At 52.2% G+C, this 23,267-nt stretch overlaps 1 protein-coding gene across 4 annotated transcripts; it reads left to right on the top strand.

Annotated features, from left to right (window-relative positions):
* Positions 1 to 5,741: 5,741 nt before the first annotated feature.
* Ampd2 (adenosine monophosphate deaminase 2) lies at positions 5,742 to 18,255 on the top strand. 4 transcript variants are annotated; one of them, XM_038311234.1, is made up of 19 exons: positions 6,228 to 7,190; positions 11,269 to 11,399; positions 11,622 to 11,752; positions 12,053 to 12,121; positions 12,224 to 12,335; positions 12,807 to 12,993; positions 13,254 to 13,395; positions 13,501 to 13,590; positions 13,807 to 13,936; positions 14,604 to 14,798; positions 14,878 to 15,009; positions 15,155 to 15,318; positions 15,596 to 15,722; positions 15,811 to 15,974; positions 16,241 to 16,361; positions 16,619 to 16,792; positions 16,967 to 17,077; positions 17,211 to 17,425; positions 17,545 to 18,255. In XM_038311234.1, exons 1-18 carry the CDS (start codon positions 7,103 to 7,105, stop codon positions 17,418 to 17,420), a joined length of 2,478 nt encoding a protein of 825 aa, XP_038167162.1. In that variant the 5' UTR covers positions 6,228 to 7,102; the 3' UTR covers positions 17,421 to 17,425; positions 17,545 to 18,255. The 4 variants fall into 4 exon arrangements, 3 of the variants coding, with proteins under 3 accessions (XP_038167163.1, XP_038167162.1, XP_041910090.1); XM_038311235.1 differs by lacking the exon at positions 6,228 to 7,190 and adding an exon at positions 5,742 to 6,215 and having other exon boundaries at positions 17,211 to 18,255; XR_005283101.1 differs by lacking the exon at positions 17,545 to 18,255 and having other exon boundaries at positions 16,557 to 16,792; positions 17,211 to 17,248.
* Positions 18,256 to 23,267: the final 5,012 nt, after the last annotated feature.

The raw sequence follows: 23,267 nt of genomic DNA, 5'->3' as shown, positions 1-23,267 counted from the left end.
TTGGCCACAGTTCTCAGGGCCAGTAGTTTCATTTAAGTGAGTCTTCCCAGTGCAACCCCCTCCCCTGGACTGAGATACTTTAGGACAGGGATTCTCAACCTTCCTAATGCTGCGACCCTCTAGTATAGTTCCTCATGTTGTGATGCCCCCCCAACCATATTTTTTTGGCGCTACTTCATAACTGTCATTTTGCTGCTGTTATGAATTGTCATGTAAATATCTGAGCTGTAAGATACCCGATATGTGACTCCTGTGGAAATGCCATCCAGCCCCTCAGAGGGGTCCTGTCCACGGGTTGAGAACCACTGTCACACAAGGAGCAAGCACATCAGAGGCCCTAGAAGTTTGTTAGAAAGGCAGTCTCAGACATCAGCTCAGAAAGCCCAATAAAGAATCAAGATTTAACAGTACCTTGGGTGACCCACAGGGTGTTAAGGTTGGAAAGACCTGCCCTAAGGAACTGTTTCTCCCCAAACTTGCCTACGTCTTTTCTTATGTCTGTTTCCTGAAATATGGTTGTGAGATCACCTGGCTTTTCAAAAAAATGTTAAAATAGTTAGAAATACTTGTAAAAGATGTATTTTAGAATCTATAAATTTCGGTTACTATTCATTTTGGAGGCTAAAATGAAGTTACTATAAGTGGTTACTATAATCTGGCAAGTTTGAAAACTCCACCCTACAAAAGTAAATTTGGGATTTATACATTGGCATTTACTAGAAAGATTTTTTTTTTTTAAACTGTGTCTCTTGTAGCCTAGCTTCAAAGCACTGTGATTACAGTTAATGTGCACCCCACGCCGGGTTTATTTGGTGCTGGAGATCAAACCCAGGCCCATGTGCATGCCATTGTGTGTGTGTGTGTTTAAAGACAGTAAATTGGCCGGGCGGTGGTGGTGGCGCACGCCTTTAATCCCAGCACTCGGGAGGCAGAGGCAGGCGGATCTCTGAGTTCGAGGCCAGCCTGGTCTACAAGAGCTAGCTCCAGGACAGGCTCTAGAAACTACAGGGAAACCCTGTTTCAAAAAAAAAAAAAAAAAAAGACAGTAAATTGTTTTGGATGTCCAGGCATGAGATTTAAATTTTTCCCCAGGAGATTCCCAGGAAGAGCCGAGGCAGGAAAGAACCCTGAAGATAAACAGACTGATTGTACCTTTAGAGCCAAAATTGTGTGACAGTGGCGTGAGAAAAGTGGAGGAGAAGCAAGGTCCCCCACGAACCGGATACTCGGAACTGTGGCTTATCATCTTCCGTTGCCCTCCTCCCCATATCTGGCAGACCAGACTTTGGAGACTGATGAGAGAAATGGCTGCTAAGGGCCTGCAGTGGCAATCCCGCTTTCCCAATCAACAATTGGCAAGTGCATAGTGACTTAAGGGCAAACAAGAGTCTCTTTGAAACTGTGGCTGTTTTGGAGTCCTGGCTAGGAGGTTCCAGTAATTATACCTCCAGCTCTGCCCTGCCCTGCCCTGCCCTGTCCTGCCCACAGTATTGGTAACTTAGACTGAGACCAGGCATGCATTGAAGGTCCAATTGTTCAAAGGGGGACAGCAGAAGATGGTGCTGGACGGTTTCTGTGCCTTTGCTGCAGGTGGTTCTGCAGCTGCTTTCACGCAGTTTAGTAAACAGAGAAGTCAATAGTCTAACTTTCCCTAACCCCCCCCCCCCATCCCCGTGAGTGAGAAAAAGAACCGAACCGTTGAGCAAATGGGGAAACTGTGGACAGCAGGCCTGTGCTTGAGAGAAACCAGCTTGATTAACACATGTTGAAACACTTGCACCCTTTCTTAGCCCAGCTGCTGTTGCTCCAGACTCTGGTTAGTGCTGCCTCTGCTTGGTCACAAGCGGTAGGAGGAAGCTCCCCATTCTCACGCTTGAGCTGAGACACTCAGACCACCTGCCTTCCCAGAGTGCCTCTCTTAGAGTAGTGGTCCCCCTCTGCATGAGGCTGGACAGAAGCCAGGGGTTTGGTTCACAGCCCTAGGTGGCCATATCAATTTGAGTGAAAGCAGGCACTGTTTTCCCTGGGGAATTTGGTCATGCTTCCTAAGTGAAGGAGATCTCAGGATCTGCCTCACATTTAGTGAGAAGCTGTGCCCCAGATGGAGTGTGGGACACCGACACAGGAAGAATTGCCTTTGGGAACTTGCAGTCCGTGTGAGGAGGCTGGGGAAAGCAGAGTAACAATTAAAGGGCTGATGCTAATGTTGGAGATTCAGAAAACCTTGCTTCCACCCCCTGGTAGGAGAGGCAATTATACACATCTATTGTGAGTTTTTTGCGTGCCCACGTGTGTTTGTGTGTGTGTGTGTGTGTGTGTGTGTGTGTGTGTAAGCCAAGAGCTCATGCCCTTAACAAAGCAAGCAGCAAGTCAGAGTAGAAGAATCCTGAGTTCTCGGCTAGCCTGAGCTACGGAAGGACCACATTTTAAATCAGGATAATATTGAAAGCAAGGGGTGGTTGTGAAATGGAAAGACTTCTTTCCACAGGGAGCCAGGTCAGCAGAAAGGGAAGATACGACGTGTCTGGGGAGGGGAAAGGTATAAACATGAGCTTAGACTGCGAAGCTCGATGGGACAGGACGGGAAAGGGTGGGAGAGCTGGGAGATGAGGAAAGGGATACTGAGAGCAGCTAGTGAAGGAAGGGCCTTGAGTGTCAGGTGGGGCCGACCTGCAGGCAAGCACAGAGGCAAATGCATGGTGCTATTGTAGTTCTGGGTGACTGAGGTAAGGGAATAAGAGTTGATGCTGCGTCAAGCTTGATTCTAGAAAGGTCTGGGAATAGGATGGGACACAGGAAACTGCCCTGGGCAAGTATTCTTAGGAAGCTTCAGCTGCGTTCTCCAAGTCTAGTATCTGCTAGGAGAGATCAGTTCCTAGCCAGGCTGGCCTCACTAGAGAGGGAGTGGACGGTCAGAAAAGCAGGGAAGCTGTTGAGAAAAAACAGGAGCGTGCTGATGTTGGGGAAGGGTTCAGGAAAGTCCGGTTGAGAAGCCGTGGTGGAAATGGGTTAGCAGGAGGAAGCGGTGTTTAGAGACTGAAGCAGAATTAAGGCTTCAACACCACAAAGTCCAAGGCCACAGGGGACCAACTTCTTCATTCCCCAAGCCCTGCTCTGCATGGACAATAAAATCCCACTGAAATTCTTCCTGTGTGAGTAGGCGGGCCACTGACGGAAGCAGGGGGGACTTCCTAACGACCACTACAGACCATGTGACCTCAAGTAAGGAGGTGGGGGAAGGCTCTATAGTGAAGGGTGTGCTGTTGCTGGTAGGACTTCTAGATGAAGGCGCTCCTGCTCATGAACTGGTTTGCCTGGGTTGGGTGGAGAACAGGATTGCCACCTATTGGCTGGGTAGGTAGATCTGGATTAGGGGATCTTCATAGGCCTGGCCCAGTATAAGGCTGTGATCCTTAAAATTATGTCAAGATCTGCATTTTACCAGACTATAAATAAGCTTCTATATGGTCACATGGTACTAGACCGATAAGTTTGGGATTTATTTTGTTCATTTTTGGAAACCAACCTTCTCACAATGTCTAGGGGCTATATTCCGAATAGCCCACTTTCTAAGTCTGGGTGAGACTGGGTGATGAGTTCTTCAGGATTTCTGTTGATTTCCATCCTCTTGATTATGCTGTAACTCTGCGTGCTTCTTTTCTGTGTATATCATATAAATCACACGATTAGGACCTCTTTATTTGTGTAGCTCGTTGCACCCATCCCTCCACAACTTGATGTTGTAAGCATTTTCACATGACCAAAACGTTCTCCAAGAACAGCATCAGTGGGGTTTATTTCACTGAGTTCATGTAGACATTCCCTGTTTAGCCAGGAGGTGGTGGGGAGGCAGAGGCAGGTGGATCTCTGATCTTGAGGTCAGCACACAGAGTTCCAGAACGGCCAGGGCCACAGAGAAATCCTGCCTTCCAGAACCAACCAACCAAACAAACAAACACCATTCCCCTTGGCCCTTTATGTTTCCAAATTTTCTGTGGTAAACTTTGCACTATTGAACAACTTTGTGGATATTTTTCAGATAACCCTTTATTTTTATTATTATTTTTTGTTCTGTTTTGTTTTGTTTGAGACAGGGTTTTTCTGTGTAACCCCGGTTACACAGAACTCACTCTGTAGACCAGGCTGGCCTTGAACTCAGATTCTCCTGCCTGTACCTACTGAGTGCTGGGATTAAAGGTGTACCACAACTACCCAGGTTCAGATAATCCTTTTTTAAAAGAACAGTTTTGTGATCCCCATCCCCTAAAGAAATCCCTAGAAAGCTACTGTGAAATTTGTTGGGTCTGCCTATCTTCCTGAGTCCTGATTGAGAGAGGCGCAGTTTTTCTTTTCTCTTTTAAATGTGTCTTCCCTTCTCTTCTCCTCTTCCAGGCGACTGCTGAGAGTCACAAGTTGCACACTCTGGGGCTTTTTCTTTAAACACTAATAAAATTATTTTTTGATCTGTAAAAAAAATTTTTAGAAGTGGATTACTGGGTCAAAACAGTAGAACTTGAGACCCTTGATTATATTTTGCTAAATGGTTCTTAGATTATATGAGTGTGTCCCAGTTCAATACACTCATCTATATTGGGAGCTTTTAGTGGCTCCTGTTTTGATGTGTAAACATAACAAAGTAGGAACAAGGTATCTCTTGTTCTGTTTTAGACTTTGATTCCCCGTGAGCTGGATTTCCCCCACTGCTCTTCTAAGTTTAAGGGGCCACTGTAGGGGGTTTCTTGTTTGTGTTTTTGTCTTCCTATAGTGCATTGCCTCCCACATGTAGAGGGATGCTACCACTGAGCTCTCAACCCCTTCCCAGAGCAATAGTTTTCAAAGTTTACAGAGAGTGGACAGGAGACACCCTAGAGGTTAGCTCGGATGTAGACAGATAATGGGGATCAGGGCCCAGAGGTCAGGGTTGGGACAGGAAGGAAGAGTTGTGGGGGTGGTGAGACCTTTAGAACAGTTGGGTGTGAGGGGGGGCGCGAAGGAGTCCCCCAAGGGCAAGAACAGGGACTTTTAGTGAGAGGACATTCCTTTCCAGGTTTCTTTTAGGTAGGACTGACCCTTGGGCACGAGAATGCTGGTTTGAGAGGAATTGAGAGGCCCTATTCAAACAGCCCAATTTCACTAAACCCACAAGGAGAGTCAATGAGTTGGCAATAAGGATCCCAGGCATTGGGTAGTAACAGGCCAGACACAGGTCTAAGCGCTTATAATTAACTCATTTATCTTCACCAGCATCATATAGAGCAGATACTCATTTACAGAAATAGCTCAGAGAAGTTCAGTGTCAAATCAGGAGTAGGTGGAGATGCCTGAATTTGAACCTAGATATTTTGGCTAGTCTAACCTCAATATAGAAACTAATGTGGGATGGGGAGCTAGCCTTGAAGGGCACACCCTGTTTACAAATGTTCAATAGAAGGAAACAGATTCAGGTGGGAATGCCGAGAATGCAAGGGCAGGGCTTCTGCTTAAAATGGATTCTGGGACCCTAATAATAGCTACCTGACTTTGTGCCAGGCATTGTGCAAAGGGGCTTTACATTCAATCCTCAGTAACTCCTTTGAATGAGATGCTGTCATTACCTCATCTCATTTTACTGATGAGGAAGCTGACGCACAAAAATCGCCCAAGACCAAAAGGCCAAAGCAGGCCAAGCCTGGCCGGCTGGCTGCCCACGTGGCGTTAGGGAAACAGGGAAAATGGTGGGGGCGTGGCTAGACGGGCGGAGGCGTGGCCGGGCGGGGCGTGGCCGCAGACTTGGCGGGGCCTGGGGCAGGCGAGGTTGGCGCGCGTCCGGGAAGGTTTAGGCGGGGTCGCACCTGTTGCGTGACTCCCCCGCAGCTCGGCCAAGGGTTCGGATCGCTAATTGATGCCCAGAAAGTAGTGAAAGAACCCTAGGCGAATTCCGGGTCCGGCTTTCTGCGGAGCACGTGGCCTGCTTCCTCTTGAGTGCGGGCTGGGGGGTCGCGACTCCAGGGTCTCCTGAGGTCATTCTGGCCGCTGAAGTCGGCGGAGTCCGCCTTCGGCCAGCTGGCCATTTTGAAAAACTGCCTTCCCGCCTTTCAGTGCGGGTGGAGGGGCCAGTGACGCGACCTCGCCCCGGTGGGGCCCTCTCCCTTCACCCCAGTCGGGCTTTCCCGCTGGGCAGACTTGGCTAGTCAGCCTCTCTGGTACTACTCGAGACTCGGGCAGTATGGCCTCAGGTAAGCGTGGGGCGCGTGTGTTGGTGATACAGAGATCCCGGGACAGAGGTGCCTTGCTCCGGGTGACAAGAGGGAGCATGAGGGTCTTGTCACAGCTTGCAAGACCTAGGGAATGTGAGCAAATCCTGGAAGGGTCTTGGAAGCAGAGCTTGAGTGTGCAGGCAGAGGGACCAGCAGGCGAGGCTGGGGTCTTTCCCACAGACCGCAGACAGGACCATGCCTCCTGCTCTTCCTGTCTTCCTAGGAGGCAGCGTCTGCCAGTCAGTGGAATTTTCCCAAGACAGGCCCCTCCCTCCCGGGCTCGAATTCTCCGTTCAGCCTCCTTCTCCCAGAGCTGAGCTGTCCCTAGAGCAGGGGTCAGATGGAGTAGAGAGTGGGCTCTACCCCAGAGGCGCTGGGTTTTCATGAGTACGCTTGCCCTGTCCCTGGAGGAAATGGGTTTTGAGGTTGGAGAAGCTCAGGCTGTATTTTTGCTTATTATTTTTCGCTCTAGCTGGCCGGACCAGCCTAGCCTGGACTTTGGCTTCTTTGCCTTGAAGCTTTGGCAAGGGATGAGGGCTCGCGAGGTGGGGTGAGGGGAGGTGGAGAGCTGGCGCTGCTCCATCTGTTTTCTTTGCACTCCCACCCCCACCCCAGTCCCCGTTACCATCAGTCACGTCACTCTAGGGACTGGAGTGGGAAGGGAGGGATAAGGGGCAGGATGGAGGCCCCACTCTCCGAGGTTGCCTAGACAACATCAGAAATCGTGGCCAGGGCCTCTTCCGCCGGCGGGGCGCTGCTTCCTGCATCAGTCACTCCCGCTGGGGGCGGGGCGGAGGAAGGGGTTGGATGTAAGAGAGCTTGGCCTCAGCTGGTGAGGTTCCTCCGCTGTCGCCTTGGCCCCAGCCATGGCATCCTATCCTGGCCCAGGCAAGTCCAAGTCCAAATATCCCTTTAAGAAGCGGGCCAGCCTGCAAGCTTCCGCTGCTGCTCCAGGTAAGTGTTCTTGGCTTCAGGCATGGGTTCCTCCAGGCCACCTGGTGCCTCAGAGAGGGGCCCCCTTCTGCAGCACTCTCTCTGCAATGATGCCTCTCTAACCTCGGTTCCAGAGCTGACTAGCTGGTTTCGATGGCGGAGGGAGGGGGCCGGGAGTGGGTGCTTGAGGTTTCCATGTCAGGGATGCTGCCCTCTGTAACAAGGAGTGGGTGTGGATGTGGGTGCAGGAGAGGCGTATGTGCACACGTGTCTGCTTGTGCAGAAGCTAAGACGGTGTGTGAAGTGTATGTGAATGGAGTGGGGAGGGTGTGGGACTGCCTGCTTTGCGGACTGGCTACCGTGTTTGGTGCCTGTGCCTAGACAAGGCAGGCTCACGTTGTTAACTCTTTCCAAGACCCTAGATCTAGAACTCCCACGTTGGTGAGAGTGGCGGACTTTGACATCTGGGAGTCATGCATTGCTGGCACATACGGAGCTAGGGCTCAATTGCTACTATCTTTGCTGTGTGTTTGTCCCTGGTCTGTGTTTGTGAGTCTCTTCAGGAGAGCGGGAGTCCTTGGGATGGCTAGTGGGCTGTGTACCTTGCACCCTTGGGTTTGGCTCCTATTTTGTGGGTATCTCTGCACCATTGGCAGCTGATTGTGTGGTGCCGACTGTCTATCCTGGTGTGAGAACTCAGCTACTAGAGTTTGTGCTTCCAGGGGTGAGGGTGTCCACCACGCTCAAGTGTTCTGGCTACAGAAAGACCTTTTGGTGATTGTTGTTAACCCCTCGTAGCTGTATTTACACCTGGCCACTCTCCGCTAGCTTGTTCTTAGGCTGCGGAAGATGCCTGACTAGGGCTTTGTACTGTGCTGAGCTGTATCTCAGGCTGTGTGCTCAGATCTGTGTCTTCCAAGTGTGTGCCCTGAGGCTGTTGCTGAATCAGAGACCCTTAGGTGGTTAGACCCTGGGTGAGTTATCCCAGGGGTCAAGGCCTAGTGAGGCAGTCTTGATAAGGGGGGGGGGGGGGGGGAGGCCTGCTAGTCAAGAGGAGAGACTAGGCACCAGAATCCTGGAGCTGATGGTGTGGTCCCCTCTTGGCTTTGGGCTGTACACATGATGTTGTGATGTCAACTTATGGCCCTGGGCCAGGGAGACAGGACCTGTCCTGAGGGAGTGTGGAGGTTGTTGCTAGTGTGTCACCTCTGGTGAATCTAGTAGTGTTTTGTAGTCATGTGGCAGATTGGGAAGATGACTCTGGCTGCTGGAACCCTGCCGGCTCATCCAGCTCAGCTGCGTAGGCCCAGGGTTACCTGACAATAAAGGGTTTAAAATGAGGGCTTTTGACTACGTTTCTGCAGCTCTGTGGTCTGCCTTCAGGGACATAGAAGTGGCTGGTGACTGGGTGCAGTGATGCACAGCTGTAATTAGCTCCTTGGGAAGCTGAGGCAGGAGGATCATGAGTTCCAGGTATGCCTGGACACCTTAGTAAGATCCTGCCTAAAAGAAAAAGAGAAAGGGGTGAGGATCTAGCACACACAAGGCCTCAGTGTGGTCCCAGTAATGAAAAAAACAGAAAACAAAACCCCCAAATGTATTTAAGAGGATGGATAGGATCTGGATCTGGGTTCTTTTTATTTGTTTTTTGAGACAGTGTTTCTGTGTGTGGCCTTGGCTGTCCTGGAACTCACTCTGTAGACCAGACTAGCCTCAAACGCAGAGATCCTCCTTGTCTCTGGCTCCTGCGTGCTGGATTTAAAGGTGTGTCCCACCACTGCCTGGCCTAGGATCTGGGTTCTTGATAATCAAAGACTTTGAAACCTGGGTTGGGTGGGTAGGTGTTGATCGTTGCCTGTTCTGCTCTCTTGCAAGGGAGAAATGGTATCACCTCATCACCCCTACAAAGCTCCTTTCTGTTCATTGCTCTTCCTAATTAGCAGCTTTGTCCCTGTGCTGGGCTCAGAGGCCCTCTCACCCTCCTCGCTGAAGGGGCTCCATGTGGGAAGTCTTTGGAGCATCCCAGGAATTTCTAATTGCAGTCTCCTGGACTCAGGGCCCTAAGCTTTACAGAACACTTACTTGTAGGACATTCCCCTGTGAGTCCTGGGGCTGGGGCCAGGTAGGACAAGGCTACTTCTGACCTACTTATAGCCTGTGTCCAGAGGTTAAGACAAGCAAATCAACAAAAGTAGAGTCCTGTGTATCTTCCAAGTGCTTCTCTCATATTCCAAGGTAATCTTCTTGAATAGGTTGTTCCTGCCCTGGCAGTGGGCTTGGGAATGGCATGGAGGCCAAGAAGCCTCTGTAACTAGCTCCTATCCTGATTCGACCGGTGGTCCAACCACCAGCCAGCTTTTGCATGTAGCAAAGACCTTGTCTGTCCTGAAGAGCTGGTAGTCAGGGCCCAAAAGACAGTGGTGGACAGAGGTAAGTGCCCAGAGGCTCAGGGCCCAGGGGAGGATGGCTGGTCTCCGTTCTTGTCTCTCTTCCTACCCTTTGGCCAGCCAGCCTGTGTCTACTTTCTGTCCCCTAGGGCTGTGGTTTTAAGGAGACTTGGCCCCTCTTCAGACTGCCTTGCCTGGCCATATCAGCCTGTCTTGTTTCTCCCTGTTGAGATTCCTGCATCGGGGTGGGCCTCGCTGGCACTGAAGAGGTTAAGGTCCTGTTAGAGTTCTCCTCTGGGTTTCTGAACTCCCTTGAACTCTCCCAGCCCCCTACTTGGGGCCATCCCAGGGTCTCCCCTGCTTATAGCCGCACTTGGTACAGCCCATGCCAGCCCCTGAGCTGTCCTGGGGGACTGACTGCAGCTTCACAAGGCAAACAGGCAGGCAAGGGGCACAGGCTGCTGACCAGAACACTCTTGAACTCCGCAGGTAGGGTGCCAGTAGGGACCACGGCAAGTCGGTAGCTGGGTCCTGATCTAGGTTAAGCTCCTTTCTCTTTCTTTGTCCAGCTTTGGGACTGGACCTGGAATACTAGGAAGTGGGTGCAGAGACCCCAAGGCATAATACCTAGACAGATCCTCCGAGTCCTTTTCTAAGTCAGAGTGGAGGTGGGGAAGAGGGTTCTGGAAGGATGGCTGCATCTTCTCCAGCTGACTGGGAGAACCGAGGGTCTGTGAACAGCTTCCTGCAGGAGGAGGCTAAGACTGTTGAAGGACCCATCTGGATCCTTCCTGGTGGGCTGGGGGTCTCAGGCCGTCCAGGAGATTAGCTGCTTCAGACCGTCAGTGTTAGCTTTGTGGTGGGGCCCATGAAGAGTTGTTCTGCCCTGGTTGGAGTAGAAAGACCCCTGGCTTCCAACTTTTCCTTTCCCAGGGCCTTCCGTGGGGCCTCCAGCCCAGATGCTAGGGCCTCCAAGTGGCATAGACTGTGGTCGCTCCCTTCAGGACAGCTAGCAGTGGGTGGGGCAGCCTTGGCAGCTCTGGGGTCCTTGAGAAAGGACAGGCCCCCAGGGGGGAGAGAGGGTGCCTTAGCAACCAGGTCCTCTTCCCGGATAGTTGCTTCTCAGGCCAGAGCCTGAGTGTCTGCTCTACTTGCCTGTGCCTTGCAGGTCTAGGAGAGGAGATGGCTGCTCTGTTCTTGTCAGTGAAGGACCTGTTAGGCCAGGGGCGGAGCTGATTCCTGGGTTTGTGCCCTAGAAGCGGACGATCCTTAGTGTGGCCACTGGTCCTAAATGAGTGCTGCGTGTGTGTGTGTGTGTGTGTGTGTGTGTGTGTGTGTGTGTGTGTGTGCGTGCGCGTATGTGTGTACATGTGCATCCCTTTCTAGGAAATAGTCACATGCAGATAGATCCTCCTGGTCTAAGGGAGGGGGCCACCCCCACCTCAAGTTCTTATCGCAGAGTTGATTCATTTGCTCTGTAGGCGACGTAGGACCTCATCCCTGAGCCTGGGGTGGTGGTGGACCTTGTGCAGATGTGGATGAGTTCCTTTGGGAGCCCCACATGGCTGGCTCTTCTGTCTCAGTGGATATATTGCCCAATGTCTAGGCCCTGGCTTTTAATAGGTTCTGGCCCCAGGGTGGGAATGGGCTCTTGGCTTCCTAGATAGGTCCTACCCCTCCTCCCCTTGACCCTGGCATCTCTGTCTCTACAGAGGCTCGGGGTGGTCTGGGGGCCTCTCCGCTGCAGTCTGCCCGATCCTTGCCGGGCACTGCCCCCGGCCTCAAGCACTTCCCACTCGACCTTCGCACGTCTATGGATGGCAAATGCAAGGAGATCGCTGAGGTATCACCTGGCACCCCCACCCCTTCTCACCTCCCACTACCTGTGTTGTTATACCCTCTCCCTTAGTCACCTCTCATCTCATTCTTGGCTGTCCCTGACCTAAGCCTTGCCCAGGAACCGTGCCTCCTGCCCACACCCCTTGCCCAGACTTTGCAGGGTGGGGGTGCAGAGGGCTTGAAAGCATGGCTGCCTGACCTTTCCTCGTTCCCTCCTTGATACCAGGAGCTGTTCAGCCGTTCACTGGCTGAGAGTGAGCTCCGCAGCGCCCCTTATGAGTTCCCAGAGGCCAGCCCCATTGAGCAGCTGGAGGAGCGGAGGCAGCGGCTGGAGCGGCAGATCAGCCAAGATGTCAAGTGAGCCTGCTCCTGCCTCTCCCCTGTCCCTTTGTCCCTTTGAGGTCCACCGGGGAGGCAGCGCAGAGCACATTCTCTGGAGCCAGGCCATGCTGATTCAATCTTCTGGGAGGTTTAGAGTCTACGGGATAAACTTACTTCTGGGACTGCTTTCTCGTCTGTGAAGGGTCCACAGCCCTGCCCGCGAGGACCACCTGTGGCAGTGTGCACAGCGGCTGGCACAGGCTGGGACCCGGCTGCTGCAGCCAATGCTGCAGCCAATGCTCTTGCTTTACTAGACCCTTTTCCTCTCACCTCTAGGCTGGAGCCAGATATCCTGCTTCGGGCCAAGCAAGATTTCCTGAAGACAGACAGTGACTCGGACTTACAGTGAGGAAGGAAGGGGGCATGCAGGGGGGTGCGCTGGGCCTGTGGAGCTGGGGTCTGTACTGTGGCTGTCTCAACCCTTTCTGTCTTCCTTTCCTCCCATAGGCTCTATAAGGAGCAAGGAGAGGGACAGGGTGACAGAGGTCCTTGGGAGCGCGATGCAGTACTGGAACGGGAATTTCAGCGGGTCATCATCTCTGGGGAGGAGAAGTGCGGGGTGAGTGTGGAATGAAGCCTTGGGTTCTAGAGAGTTCTGGCCTGGGGAACTGACGGGAGCTAGAGGGGGTATCTTTCTTTTTTTTTTTTTTTTTTTTTTTTTTTTTTTTTTTTTTTTCTTTTTTCTCTTTTTTGGTTTTTCGAGACAGGGTTTCCCTGTAGTTTCTAGAGCCTGTCCTGGAGCTAGCTCTTGTAGACCAGGCTGGCCTCGAACTCAGAGATCCGCCTGCCTCTGCCTCCCGAGTGCTGGGATTAAAGGCGTGCGCCACCACCGCCCGGCATGGGGGTATCTTTCTTTGGGTGCCTGGAGTATCAGAGGTGCTGGGACTTGAGAGGGCTGAGTAGTCCTGGGTTCAAGGCCTTTGGAACTGGGGGTCGGCAGTGTGCAGTCTGGGGATGGCCAAAGGGTGAGTATTATAAGCCTGAGTGTGGACAGAGACTGAAGAAAGTGACTGCCTGTCTATGTCTTCAGGTGCCATTCACAGACCTGTTAGATGCAGCCAAAAGTGTGGTGAGGGCACTCTTCATCCGGGAGAAGTACATGGCCCTGGCCCTGCAAAGCTTCTGCCCCACCACCCGCCGCTACCTGCAGCAGCTGGCTGAGAAGCCCCTGGAGACGCGAACTTATGAGCAGAGCCCTGATACCCCTGTGTCTGCCGGTGGGAGCTCCCGTCCCTCCCTAGACCCCAACTGCCCTGGGTACCTAGGCTTGGAGCCTGGGCGCTTCTGCCCTGCCTGCATTTCCCCACCACCCAGGCTCTTTCTGGCTTCTTGCCATCTGGGAGGGTGGAGGTTGGGGCCTGTAGCTGCTCTTTTGGAGCCTTTGACATCCCTTGCTGGCTATGGACCCCACAGACTGGGCAGCCGCAGGCTCTGAAGCTTCCTGGCCCTGACCCTTCCCTCGCTCTCCCCTTTGCAGATGCCCCAGTGCACCCCCCCGCCCTGGAGCAGCACCCGTATGAGCACTGTGAGCCAAGCACCATGCCTGGGGACCTGGGCTTGGGCCTGCGCATGGTGCGTGGTGTGATGCGTGTCTACACCCGCAGGGACCCCGATGAGCAGTAAGAGGGGTGTGCTGTGCGCTGGGGCACACCATAGGGGATTGGCTTGGGAGAGGGGCCAGGCGGCTCGCCTTGCTCTCCTCACCTGAGCTTCCCATATGCTAGCTGTCCAGAGGTAGAGCTTCCGTACCCCGACCTACAGGAGTTTGTCGCTGACGTCAATGTGCTGATGGCCCTGATTATCAATGGCCCCATGTAAGTTTCCACCTGTCCCACCTCTCAGCCCAGATCTTCCAGCCTTGCCCTGCCCTGCCCTGCACTTCCCCAGACAACTGTCACTTTGTCTCCTGCCACTCCCTAGTCATGTATTCCTAGTCTGCTGCCCTTATTCTGTACCCTCCTGCCTCCTGCCTTCACCCTTCCCAGGAACCTCCATCAGGAGCTGAGTCTCTCTTCTTCCCTCTTGCCCAGAAAGTCGTTCTGCTACCGCCGGCTGCAGTACCTGAGCTCCAAATTCCAGATGCATGTTCTGCTCAACGAGATGAAGGAACTGGCTGCTCAGAAGAAAGTGCCCCACCGGGACTTCTACAATATCCGGAAGGTTGGCCCTCAGCTTGTGGTCTCTGTGTCCTGATGCATCTCTCTCCTCCCATGACTGGGGTTCTCCCCTCACCCCCCAACAGTCAATATGGAGAGCCTTCTTTTACCCCACCGTGGACATTTTCTTCTAAAAAATTACTATGTTTCAATTATGTAATTTGTGTGTGTATATGGGTGTGGGCATGTGGAGGCTGAGGAAAACTTCCCAGAAATCCTTTCTCCTCTTCTGCCCTGGGGAATGGCTTGTCAGGTTTGGTGGCAGGTGCCTTCACCTGCTGAGCCGTCTCTCCCCAACTTTGCATTTGTTTGTGTGTGGCATGTTTGCAAGTACATGGTCACAGTTTGTGTGTGTGTGCGCGTGTGCGCGCGTGCGCGCACGTGCATGCATGTGCACATGCCTCTGCACACTTAGCCATGTGGTGGGGAGGCCAAAGTTAAAGTTGACAGAGTTTCTCGCTTGAACCCAGAGTTTGTTGCTTTGGCTAGTCTAGGTAACCAGCTTATTTTGTGTCTCCCTTGCCTCTGCCATCCTCAAGTTAAGATTATAGGTAGACTGCCACATACCCCTGGCATTTATGTGGGTTCAGGGGTTCACTACTGTAGTCCTCATGTGCTGAAGTAGCAAAGCCCCAGCTGTTGGTGGACCCTGTGGTTCCTCTCTGCTGCAGGTGGACACGCACATCCATGCCTCATCCTGCATGAACCAGAAGCATCTGCTGCGCTTCATCAAGCGGGCGATGAAGCGGCATCTGGAGGAGATCGTGCATGTTGAGCAGGGCCGTGAGCAGACCCTGCGGGAGGTCTTCGAGAGCATGAACCTCACTGCCTATGACCTCAGCGTGGACACACTGGACGTGCATGCAGTATGTCCCAGGGGCTGGGGTGTTGGGTTGGCACTAGGGCCAGGGATCAGGGGTGTGACCTCGGCCTTCCCATCTCCAGGACAGGAATACCTTTCACCGATTTGATAAATTCAATGCCAAATACAACCCTATCGGGGAGTCTGTCCTCCGCGAGATCTTCATCAAAACCGACAACAAGATTTCTGGGAAGTACTTTGCTCACATCATCAAGGTATGGAGCAGCTCTGCCCTGCTGAGCTGGAGCCCACGTGTAGGAGGGCTCCAGTGCCAGGAGGAGGGAGGCAGGAGACCTGAGGAACGCCTGTAGTGGGTCCCCCGGCAGGGAGGAACCTGCTGTGATTGCTTCTGGTGTCTAGGAGGTGATGTCAGACCTGGAGGAGAGCAAATACCAGAACGCAGAGCTCCGACTGTCCATCTACGGGCGTTCGAGGGACGAGTGGGACAAGCTGGCACGCTGGGCAGTGGCGCACAAAGTGCACTCTCCCAATGTGCGCTGGCTGGTGCAGGTGCCCCGCCTCTTGTGAGTGTCCCTTAGAGTGGGAGGAAGCCCCAGGGCTGTTCAGGTACAAAGGGCCAGGGCCTGCCTCCTGTTCTGCTGGGATGGCTAAGCCTTCAGGAGCCAGGCTAGGCACTCTGAGTGCCAGGAAAGGCCTCCCAGCCCAACCCACGTCTGTCTAGCCTGGTCCTTCATGTCCCGCTTTCCCACTATGGTTCAGACTGGTGCTTCTCATGACAGCTCTGCCCCTTGCTGTCCTGCTGCCGGCCCCTCATCTGCTTGTGTCCTGTCTTCCCTGCAGTGACGTGTACCGCACCAAGGGCCAGCTGGCCAACTTCCAAGAGATGCTGGAGAATATCTTTCTGCCACTGTTTGAGGCTACCGTGCACCCTGCCAGCCACCCAGAGCTGCACCTGTTTCTGGAGCACGTGAGCAGTGGCCAGGGCGGGGCGAGGGCAGGCTAGCTGGGCTCGGGCCCAGCTGTGGCCCTAGGACTGACCACCAGCTCTCTGCCAGGTGGATGGCTTTGACAGTGTGGATGATGAGTCCAAGCCAGAGAACCATGTCTTCAACCTGGAGAGTCCCCTCCCGGAAGCCTGGGTGGAGGAGGACAACCCACCCTACGCCTACTACCTGTATTACACCTTCGCTAACATGGCCATGTTGAACCATCTACGCAGGTGCTTACCCCAGGGGTGCTGACCCTCTGCTTGCCTTGCTTCTGAGCGCCCTGAGCGGAGGCCGCTAGCACCCTGACTCACATTGCCCTGGTGGGCTCCTCCTGCCTGGGTTCATTTGTCATTCCCTCTAGTCGAGAATCTGCCCAATCCTCCATCCTAGGCCCCCCACAGTCATTAGCTAGTGTGCTGGTGGTGTGGGATCCGGGGGTCAGGTGAGCTTAGGTGTGCCCGGGCTCTGGAACTGACTGTGTCTTCATGCCCCTCAGGCAGAGGGGTTTCCACACGTTTGTGCTGAGACCGCACTGCGGGGAGGCTGGGCCCATCCACCACCTGGTGTCAGCCTTCATGCTGGCCGAGAACATCTCCCACGGGCTGCTTCTGCGCAAGGTCAGGGTCTACACCCCCAGCCTCCACATGCAGCTGTTTGCCTTCCTGATCCTCCTCCTTACCCAGCCATGAGATCAGATTCCTTCCTCCCAATATAATTAGCTCTTCCCACCCATCTCCTAGCGGAGGAGCCCAGCTTGGATTTACCATTCTTATGTGAGACCTGACCTGGAGCCCCCTTCCCCTGCTCCCCAGAACCAGTACGTCCTCCCAGCACTGAGGCCCCCCCGGCAGCTCTCTTCCTCCTACCTCCCCAGGCCCCCGTCCTGCAGTACCTATATTACCTGGCTCAGGTCGGCATCGCCATGTCTCCGCTCAGCAACAACAGCCTGTTCCTCAGCTACCACCGGAACCCTCTACCCGAGTACTTGTCCCGCGGCCTCATGGTTTCGCTGTCCACGGATGATCCCCTGCAGTTCCACTTCACCAAGGTCAGACCCACGGCAGCAGGTGGCCTTGGTGGGTGGGTGTCTCAGGGATCCCGGGGTTTCTCTGGGTCTGTGCTGCCCCTTGCTGGTGGAGCATTGCAACTGTTAGCTAAGCCCTTAAAGGAGGGAGAGGCTTCAGGAACTGGACGCCTCTCTCAAGGAACCCGGCCTGTGCAGGAACCCCTGATGGAGGAGTACAGCATTGCCACCCAGGTGTGGAAGCTCAGCTCCTGCGACATGTGTGAACTGGCTCGGAACAGTGTGCTCATGAGTGGCTTCTCCCACAAGGTATGATACGCAGCCCACCCGGGGCTGGGTATCACCTCTTTGTCATCCTTTGCTTTGGGGTCCTGGTCGTGTCCCTGTGATGATTGGATCTCCCTGCAGTGCTGCTCATCACCCACACCACACCCCTCTGCAGGTAAAAAGCCACTGGCTGGGACCCAACTATACCAAGGAGGGCCCCGAGGGCAATGACATTCGCCGCACCAACGTGCCAGACATCCGAGTAGGCTACCGCCATGAGACCCTGTGCCAGGAGCTGGCGCTGATCACACAAGCCATCCAGAGCGAGACGCTGGAGACCATCCCAGAGGAAGTGGGCCTTGTCATGAGCCCGGGGCCTCAGTGAACCTGGTCCGTGCAGGGCTCGCCCATCTCAGCAACCTGATCGCGTCTGTGATTGGCCCCCTCCCACCCTGTGTGGTCTCTGCATGTCTCTGTTCTCTGTTTCCGTCCTGCATGTCTTTGACCAGGTCTCACCTCTGGGCCACCTCAATGAAAGCAAGTCCAGGAATCCGCTTCACTGCCGTCTTGGCTCAGGTGGTACCTGATGACTGAGATTTAGGGCTGTCCCTGCTAATGACCCGTCCCAGGATTGTCAGAGGTCTGGCTGTCCTGTGGTGTCTTCAGTGTCCACAGGGGCTTGGGATAGCTGTGTGGGGCTGGCCCCATTAGCCTTCGGAGCCCTACCTCGGTAAATCCAGGCTTTGACTAGAGTTCATGTTGAGGTTCCTTCTTGTTTATGTGGCCATGGGGCAGTCAGGAAGGGCTTATGGTCCCTCTGTTGTGGCACTGGCTGCTCGGTGTCTGTGCTAGGCAGAGTAGGCTTTGGCTTGCTCGTGGCCCTGGAGGCCTGGCCCTAGGGCCTTAGGCCTGGACTACTGCCCCTGCCAAGTCACTGCCTCCTCTGTTTCTCCCCACTCCACATGTCCCTCTATTACCAGCTCCCTTGTGCCCCTGTGGGAACAGGCAGCTGCCCTGATCTGTGTGTACAGTTGGAGGGTGCTGGGCCTGCCATTAGCCCTGGGGGTGGTACCACCTTCGGGGGTTCCCAGGTCTTTGGCCAGGCCCAGATCCTACTTAGCCTCCTGCGTTATGTTCTAGACCAAGGCCTTTGCTATGAAGAACAGTGTTTCATATGACCCATTTTCCTAGTGCATGAGAAATAAAGATTATTTAAGTAATGAGGCATGTGAAGGTTTCTGTTGGGAGGGAAAGAGTAGGGATGGAGTACAGCCTGGGCTGCTGTCTAACAAAGGCTGGTGGCAGTCCTGCCGACTGTGTGTGTGTGTGTGTGTATGGTCACAGCTATGACGTGCAGCACATTCTGAGGCGCACAGCATGGATGAAGTGGATTAGTGCGTTTGCACAGAGACCAGGGTATCAGTAGGAGAGAGGAGATGCCCACTGAGCTCTTACCTAGTTTGTCCCTTCTGAAGGAGACAGGTGGCTGCAGGTCCATGGTGTATTCTTGTCACACCAGCTTGGAAGGATGGTGGGCTTCCACATCGTACCTCCTGTGCAGCCTTAGGGACAGCATGGCAGGTGGGAACATATGCCCATACATGTCTGCCTGAGGCCTTTGGTTTCAAAACTGCGGGACCTTCTCAGTAACCTGTTTAAAACACTCTTGCCAGGTCTCTCCCTTGAGGAATCTGACAAAAGGTGGCAGGTGTGGTGAGACAACTGTCAGATCATATTGCAAGGAGCTGGAGCTGCTGGTGTTTAGTGTGTATGTGTGTGTGTGTGTGTGTGTGTGTGTGTGTGTGCGCACACGCACACTCACGATGTGTTCTTGTCATGAATATATGTAGTGGTCAGTTTGGTTCTCCGTCCTCCACGGGGGTCCTGGACATGGAGCTGAGGTTGTCAGGCGTGGCAGCAATCATTTACTGAGTCATCTTGCCATTCCCACTTCTTTTTCGAAAGTAGCATTTTTTTTTTTTTTTTTTTTTTAGACAGTCTTCTATGCAGCTCAGGCGGCCTTCAGTTCACGATCACGATCCTTCTACACGGTCTTCCTAGTGCTGGGGTTACAGCTGTGTGTGTGTCACCATACTCTAAATTCAAGTATTTTCTTTGAATCGAGATTATATTGTATATAAATCTGCTTTTAAAACCATTAACATATCTTTAACATTTCATTAAAATAATCTATAAGCCAGGCGCACACCTTTAATACCAGCACTTGGGAGGCAGTGGCAGGCGAATCTGAGTTCGAGGCCAGCCTGGTCTACAAAGTGAGTTTCAGGACAGGTAGGACTGTTACATAGAGAAACCGTGTCTCAAAAAAAATCAAAAAAAAAAAAATCTATGAATGTAAGTCTTGTTGCTGTGCTCTATTCCATGGTTTACTGTCTTAACGTTTCTGTGTTAAGAATAACTGGACCTGAGCTTGTGAAATGGCTCAGTGGGTAAAGGTGCTTGCTGCCAAGACTGACACCCTGGGTGGATCCTTGGAAGGGAAAGCTGGTTCTTGAAAACTGTCTTCCAGCACATGCACCATGGTATGTGTGCACACTGTGGCATGTGCATATGTGCACATTTGCCCAAAAGGTAAAAAGACAGCATGGGGTGCGTGACTGGCTATGCACTGTGGAGCCAAAACACGTGGGCTTTAGCTGTACTCCTGGTCCGTGTGATCACGGGCAAGATCCTTCCTTCTCTGTGCCTACGGATTTTTATCCATAGTACTTTCCTCACGCTGGATTCTTCCTGCCATTGGGTTTAAAGCAGTTGGTAAGATTTTGGTAAGCTTTAGCTTGGGTTTGCACAAGACTCGAGATTCTCACCCTAACCTACAAGCCCATAAGACAGAATTACCAGGTTTAAGACATCTCTTTAACTTGATAGAGCTAAGCAAAGCCCTTTGCTTGTTTGCTCTCTGCCTTGCCAGACCTCCCATATAGTCTCCCTGCCAGTCCCTCCCTGTGAGATGAGTGTGGGCCCCTCCTCTGGGGGAGGCAGCATCTTACCACCCTCCAAAGGCTAGCCTTGAACTCACTGTGTAGCCCTGGCTAGGGCAGAAACTGCCTCTTGTTTGCAGGGTAGGGGAGTGGTTGGTGTCTCACTTTTATAACCAATGCTTTAGAATGCCCCAAATGGGGCCTGCCAACAGTAGAAGAATCTCCCTCCTTGCTGCTCTGGGCTGGCCCAGAGTGAAGTCTACACCTAGGCACTGCAGCCATAACACCGAGTCAAGCTGACAGTAATCTGGGCTGCTCTCTAGGCGCCCCCTCCTGGAGACCTGGAGAGGAGCAGGGGGAACATTTCGTGTGCTCATCCAAACCTGTCACACTATTGCCTCATGGGTGAATTTATTCAAGGAAAGTCCAATAGAACTTAAACATTAACTCACATTTAATGTTCAGCAATTCACCTTGTTTTCTAAATAGGAGTAAAGTTGCTCACCATTGCCTGGTTGATGACCTGGGGTAGGTGATCTCTGCAGGTAGACGCCACAGAGTCTCCTGCAGTGTCTGGAGTTGGGGAGACCCAGGAAAGAGCCCTGGCTGTGGATGTAGACCTGAGGAGTGAGCTTTCAAAAGCTCAAGAAAAGCTGTGGAGCTACAACTTTGGAGGCTGTAAAATAAGAAAAAAAGAGAGAAACTGAAACTAACAAATGTTTAAAGAAAATAGCATGTCAGTTTCAATATTTGTTAATTTTGGTATCCACACAAATGTCATCATATTTGAAAACAATTTGTAAACTGGATTTTTTGGCAAACACTCTGGACTCCACAGCATGATTGCAATCATAGCCAGTTCTAAACTACACGAGTTGCTCATAGTCGGGTAACTTCAAAAGCAAGTCAACAGAGGCCTGTCTAGTTTAAGCCCAAGAAGAGTTTCATTGAATGAGGGCCACGGGTGCATTTTAATGTTTGTAACTCTTAGAGGGGAGGGTCCTCAGAATCAGATGCAGGGTCTGCCTGGGGCTCAGGAGAGCCGTGTCCCCAGGCCTCTTCCAGAGAAGATTGGCTCAGCCTCAGGTCCGATCTCCAGGTCAGTGCTTCTGCCTGGCTGAAGAGACTGCGCAGTACATCTGTCTCAGCTGCAGCCTTGGCTGCTGCCTGCTGAAGAGCCACAAGAATGATTAGAGCGTCCATCTTCACTTGGCTCACGAGGAACTGGTTGGCTTGTGAGCCTATTTGCTGGGAGAGTGAGCCCTGAGACATACAGTAGGTAGAGGAGTGGAGACCAGCAGACCCCAGCCTGGGGCCCTAAGGAAGGAAATGAAAGGACCCGTGTGTTTCTAGCAGGATAAAGACACCCCTGCACACAGAGGTCTGCATCCTTCCTGTATGTGTAATGTACCGAGGGCCTGCTCTGCATGTCAATCTGTGGAGGTCTTCATTCTCTTTACTATTTTTCTGGTCCCCATGCCCCTACCCTGGTAAGTGGTATTTTTGTTCGAGTTGGTTTCCAACAAATGGCACCCAACATGGGGCGACAGGTAAACTCCAAAATGCACAAAAGTGTGGCCAATGTACAAGGGAGTACATGAGGGACCCTGCGTGAGGAAAATTACACCACAGATATAGAGGTGAGTAATGAGTGCTCAAAAATAAATAATAATAGATAATAAAAAAGGAAAAAGAGGCGGGGAAAAATTGGGAGTGAAACTTGTAAATAATATTTGTAAATATAGGATAAGGAAGTATTCAACTATCGGTGCAGTTGCTTGGATGTATTTTGATAGGTAGGGGAACTAAAATGGGACAAAAGCAAAGGAAGACATTTTTAGAGCTTGAAAATATTATATTCCCTTCCCCTCACTGGCAGTGCACCCACCGGCACCTTTGGGCTGATCCAGGACTTGGAGAGGCCAAAGTGCACCCTGGCCTTTGCCCCCTGACAAGTTATAATGCTGTGGTCACTAAGCTGCAGCCTTTGCTGCTGTTGAGCCCGTGGGGAAAATGATAGCTGTATGGTGTATGGCCCAGCAATGGCCTGAGTTACCACTGAGATTGTGGCAGTCCGTGAAAACATGCTGTAACCAGCCGAGTCTGACCCACACTGTGTGGGGGAGCCAAGAAAGGAAAGAGACAGAAAAGTTGGAAGGGCTATACCTCCCACAGTCAGCTAGAAAAGTTTGAAGGGCTATACCTCCCTCAGTCAGCACCTGGAGCCGGCAATGAAAATGCCTAGAGGCCAATTAGCCCATGAGCCAAGAAGCCTGTGGATAAATCTATGGTTTTTAACAGAGGAGAGGATTCAGGAATTTTCCTAATTTTGTGATTACAAGATTTAAAATAAATAAGCAGAGGTAATAAAAGAAATCAGCATGACTATACCGGCCGAAGCTTGTGGACACGGCAGTCTCAGAGCCTCTACAATGGCAGGTACCTGAAAACCTGAGCTAAATTTGCCAGCCAGTCACAGTTTGTGTCAGGACCACTGAACGTAGCCTGTGCCCTGCCCAGGCACAACAGACAACGAGGGACAGGCCTTATGGTCCCAAGTCTCTAAAAAGACATGGCCAAGCAGTAGAGAGCATGACTTGCACTCAGCTGCTCAGCCCAGCTTCAACTACGAGCCCAAATCAAGGTTCCCTACTTGACAGCCAAGCTACAAAAAGGTAACCTCAAAAAACTACAACTCCAGGCCCCGTCAAATGTCTATTTATTTATTTATTTATTTATTTATTTATTTATTTATTTATTTATGTATGTTTTTTTGAGACAGAGTTTCTCTGTGGCTTTGGAGCCTGTCCTGGAACTAGCTCTTGTAGACCAGGCTGGCCTCGAACTCACAGAGATCCGTCTGCCTCTGCCTCCCGAGTGCTGGGATTAAAGGCGTGCGCCACCACCGCCCGGCTCAAATGTCTTTTAAAATGTAAATGAGCAAGTTAAGCCTGTCAGCTAGGCAGACTTGCAACTTAAATTAAAAAGATAGTTTACAGCCGGGCGGTGGTGGCGCAAGCCTTTAATCCCAGCACTCGGGAGGCAGAGGCAGGCGGATCTCTGTGAGTTCGAGACCAGCCTGGTCTACAAGAGCTAGTTCCAGGACAGGCTCCAAAGCCACAGAGAAACCCTGTCTCGAAAAACCAAAAAAAAGAAAAAAAAAAGAAAAAAAAAAAAGATAGCTTATAAACTTTTAATAAGACATACAATGGCAAAGACCTTATTTAAAAAATCCTACAAGAGACCTTGAGCCACTAAATACAATTCTTTAAAGAATAAAGCAGTGATCC

The sequence above is a fragment of the Arvicola amphibius genome, chromosome 14 (assembly GCF_903992535.2).
Source record: "Arvicola amphibius chromosome 14, mArvAmp1.2, whole genome shotgun sequence".
Taxonomy (NCBI): Eukaryota; Metazoa; Chordata; class Mammalia; order Rodentia; family Cricetidae; genus Arvicola; species Arvicola amphibius.
The sequence above is the reverse complement of the archived record's forward strand: the minus strand, read 5'-3'. Positions and strand labels throughout refer to the sequence as shown.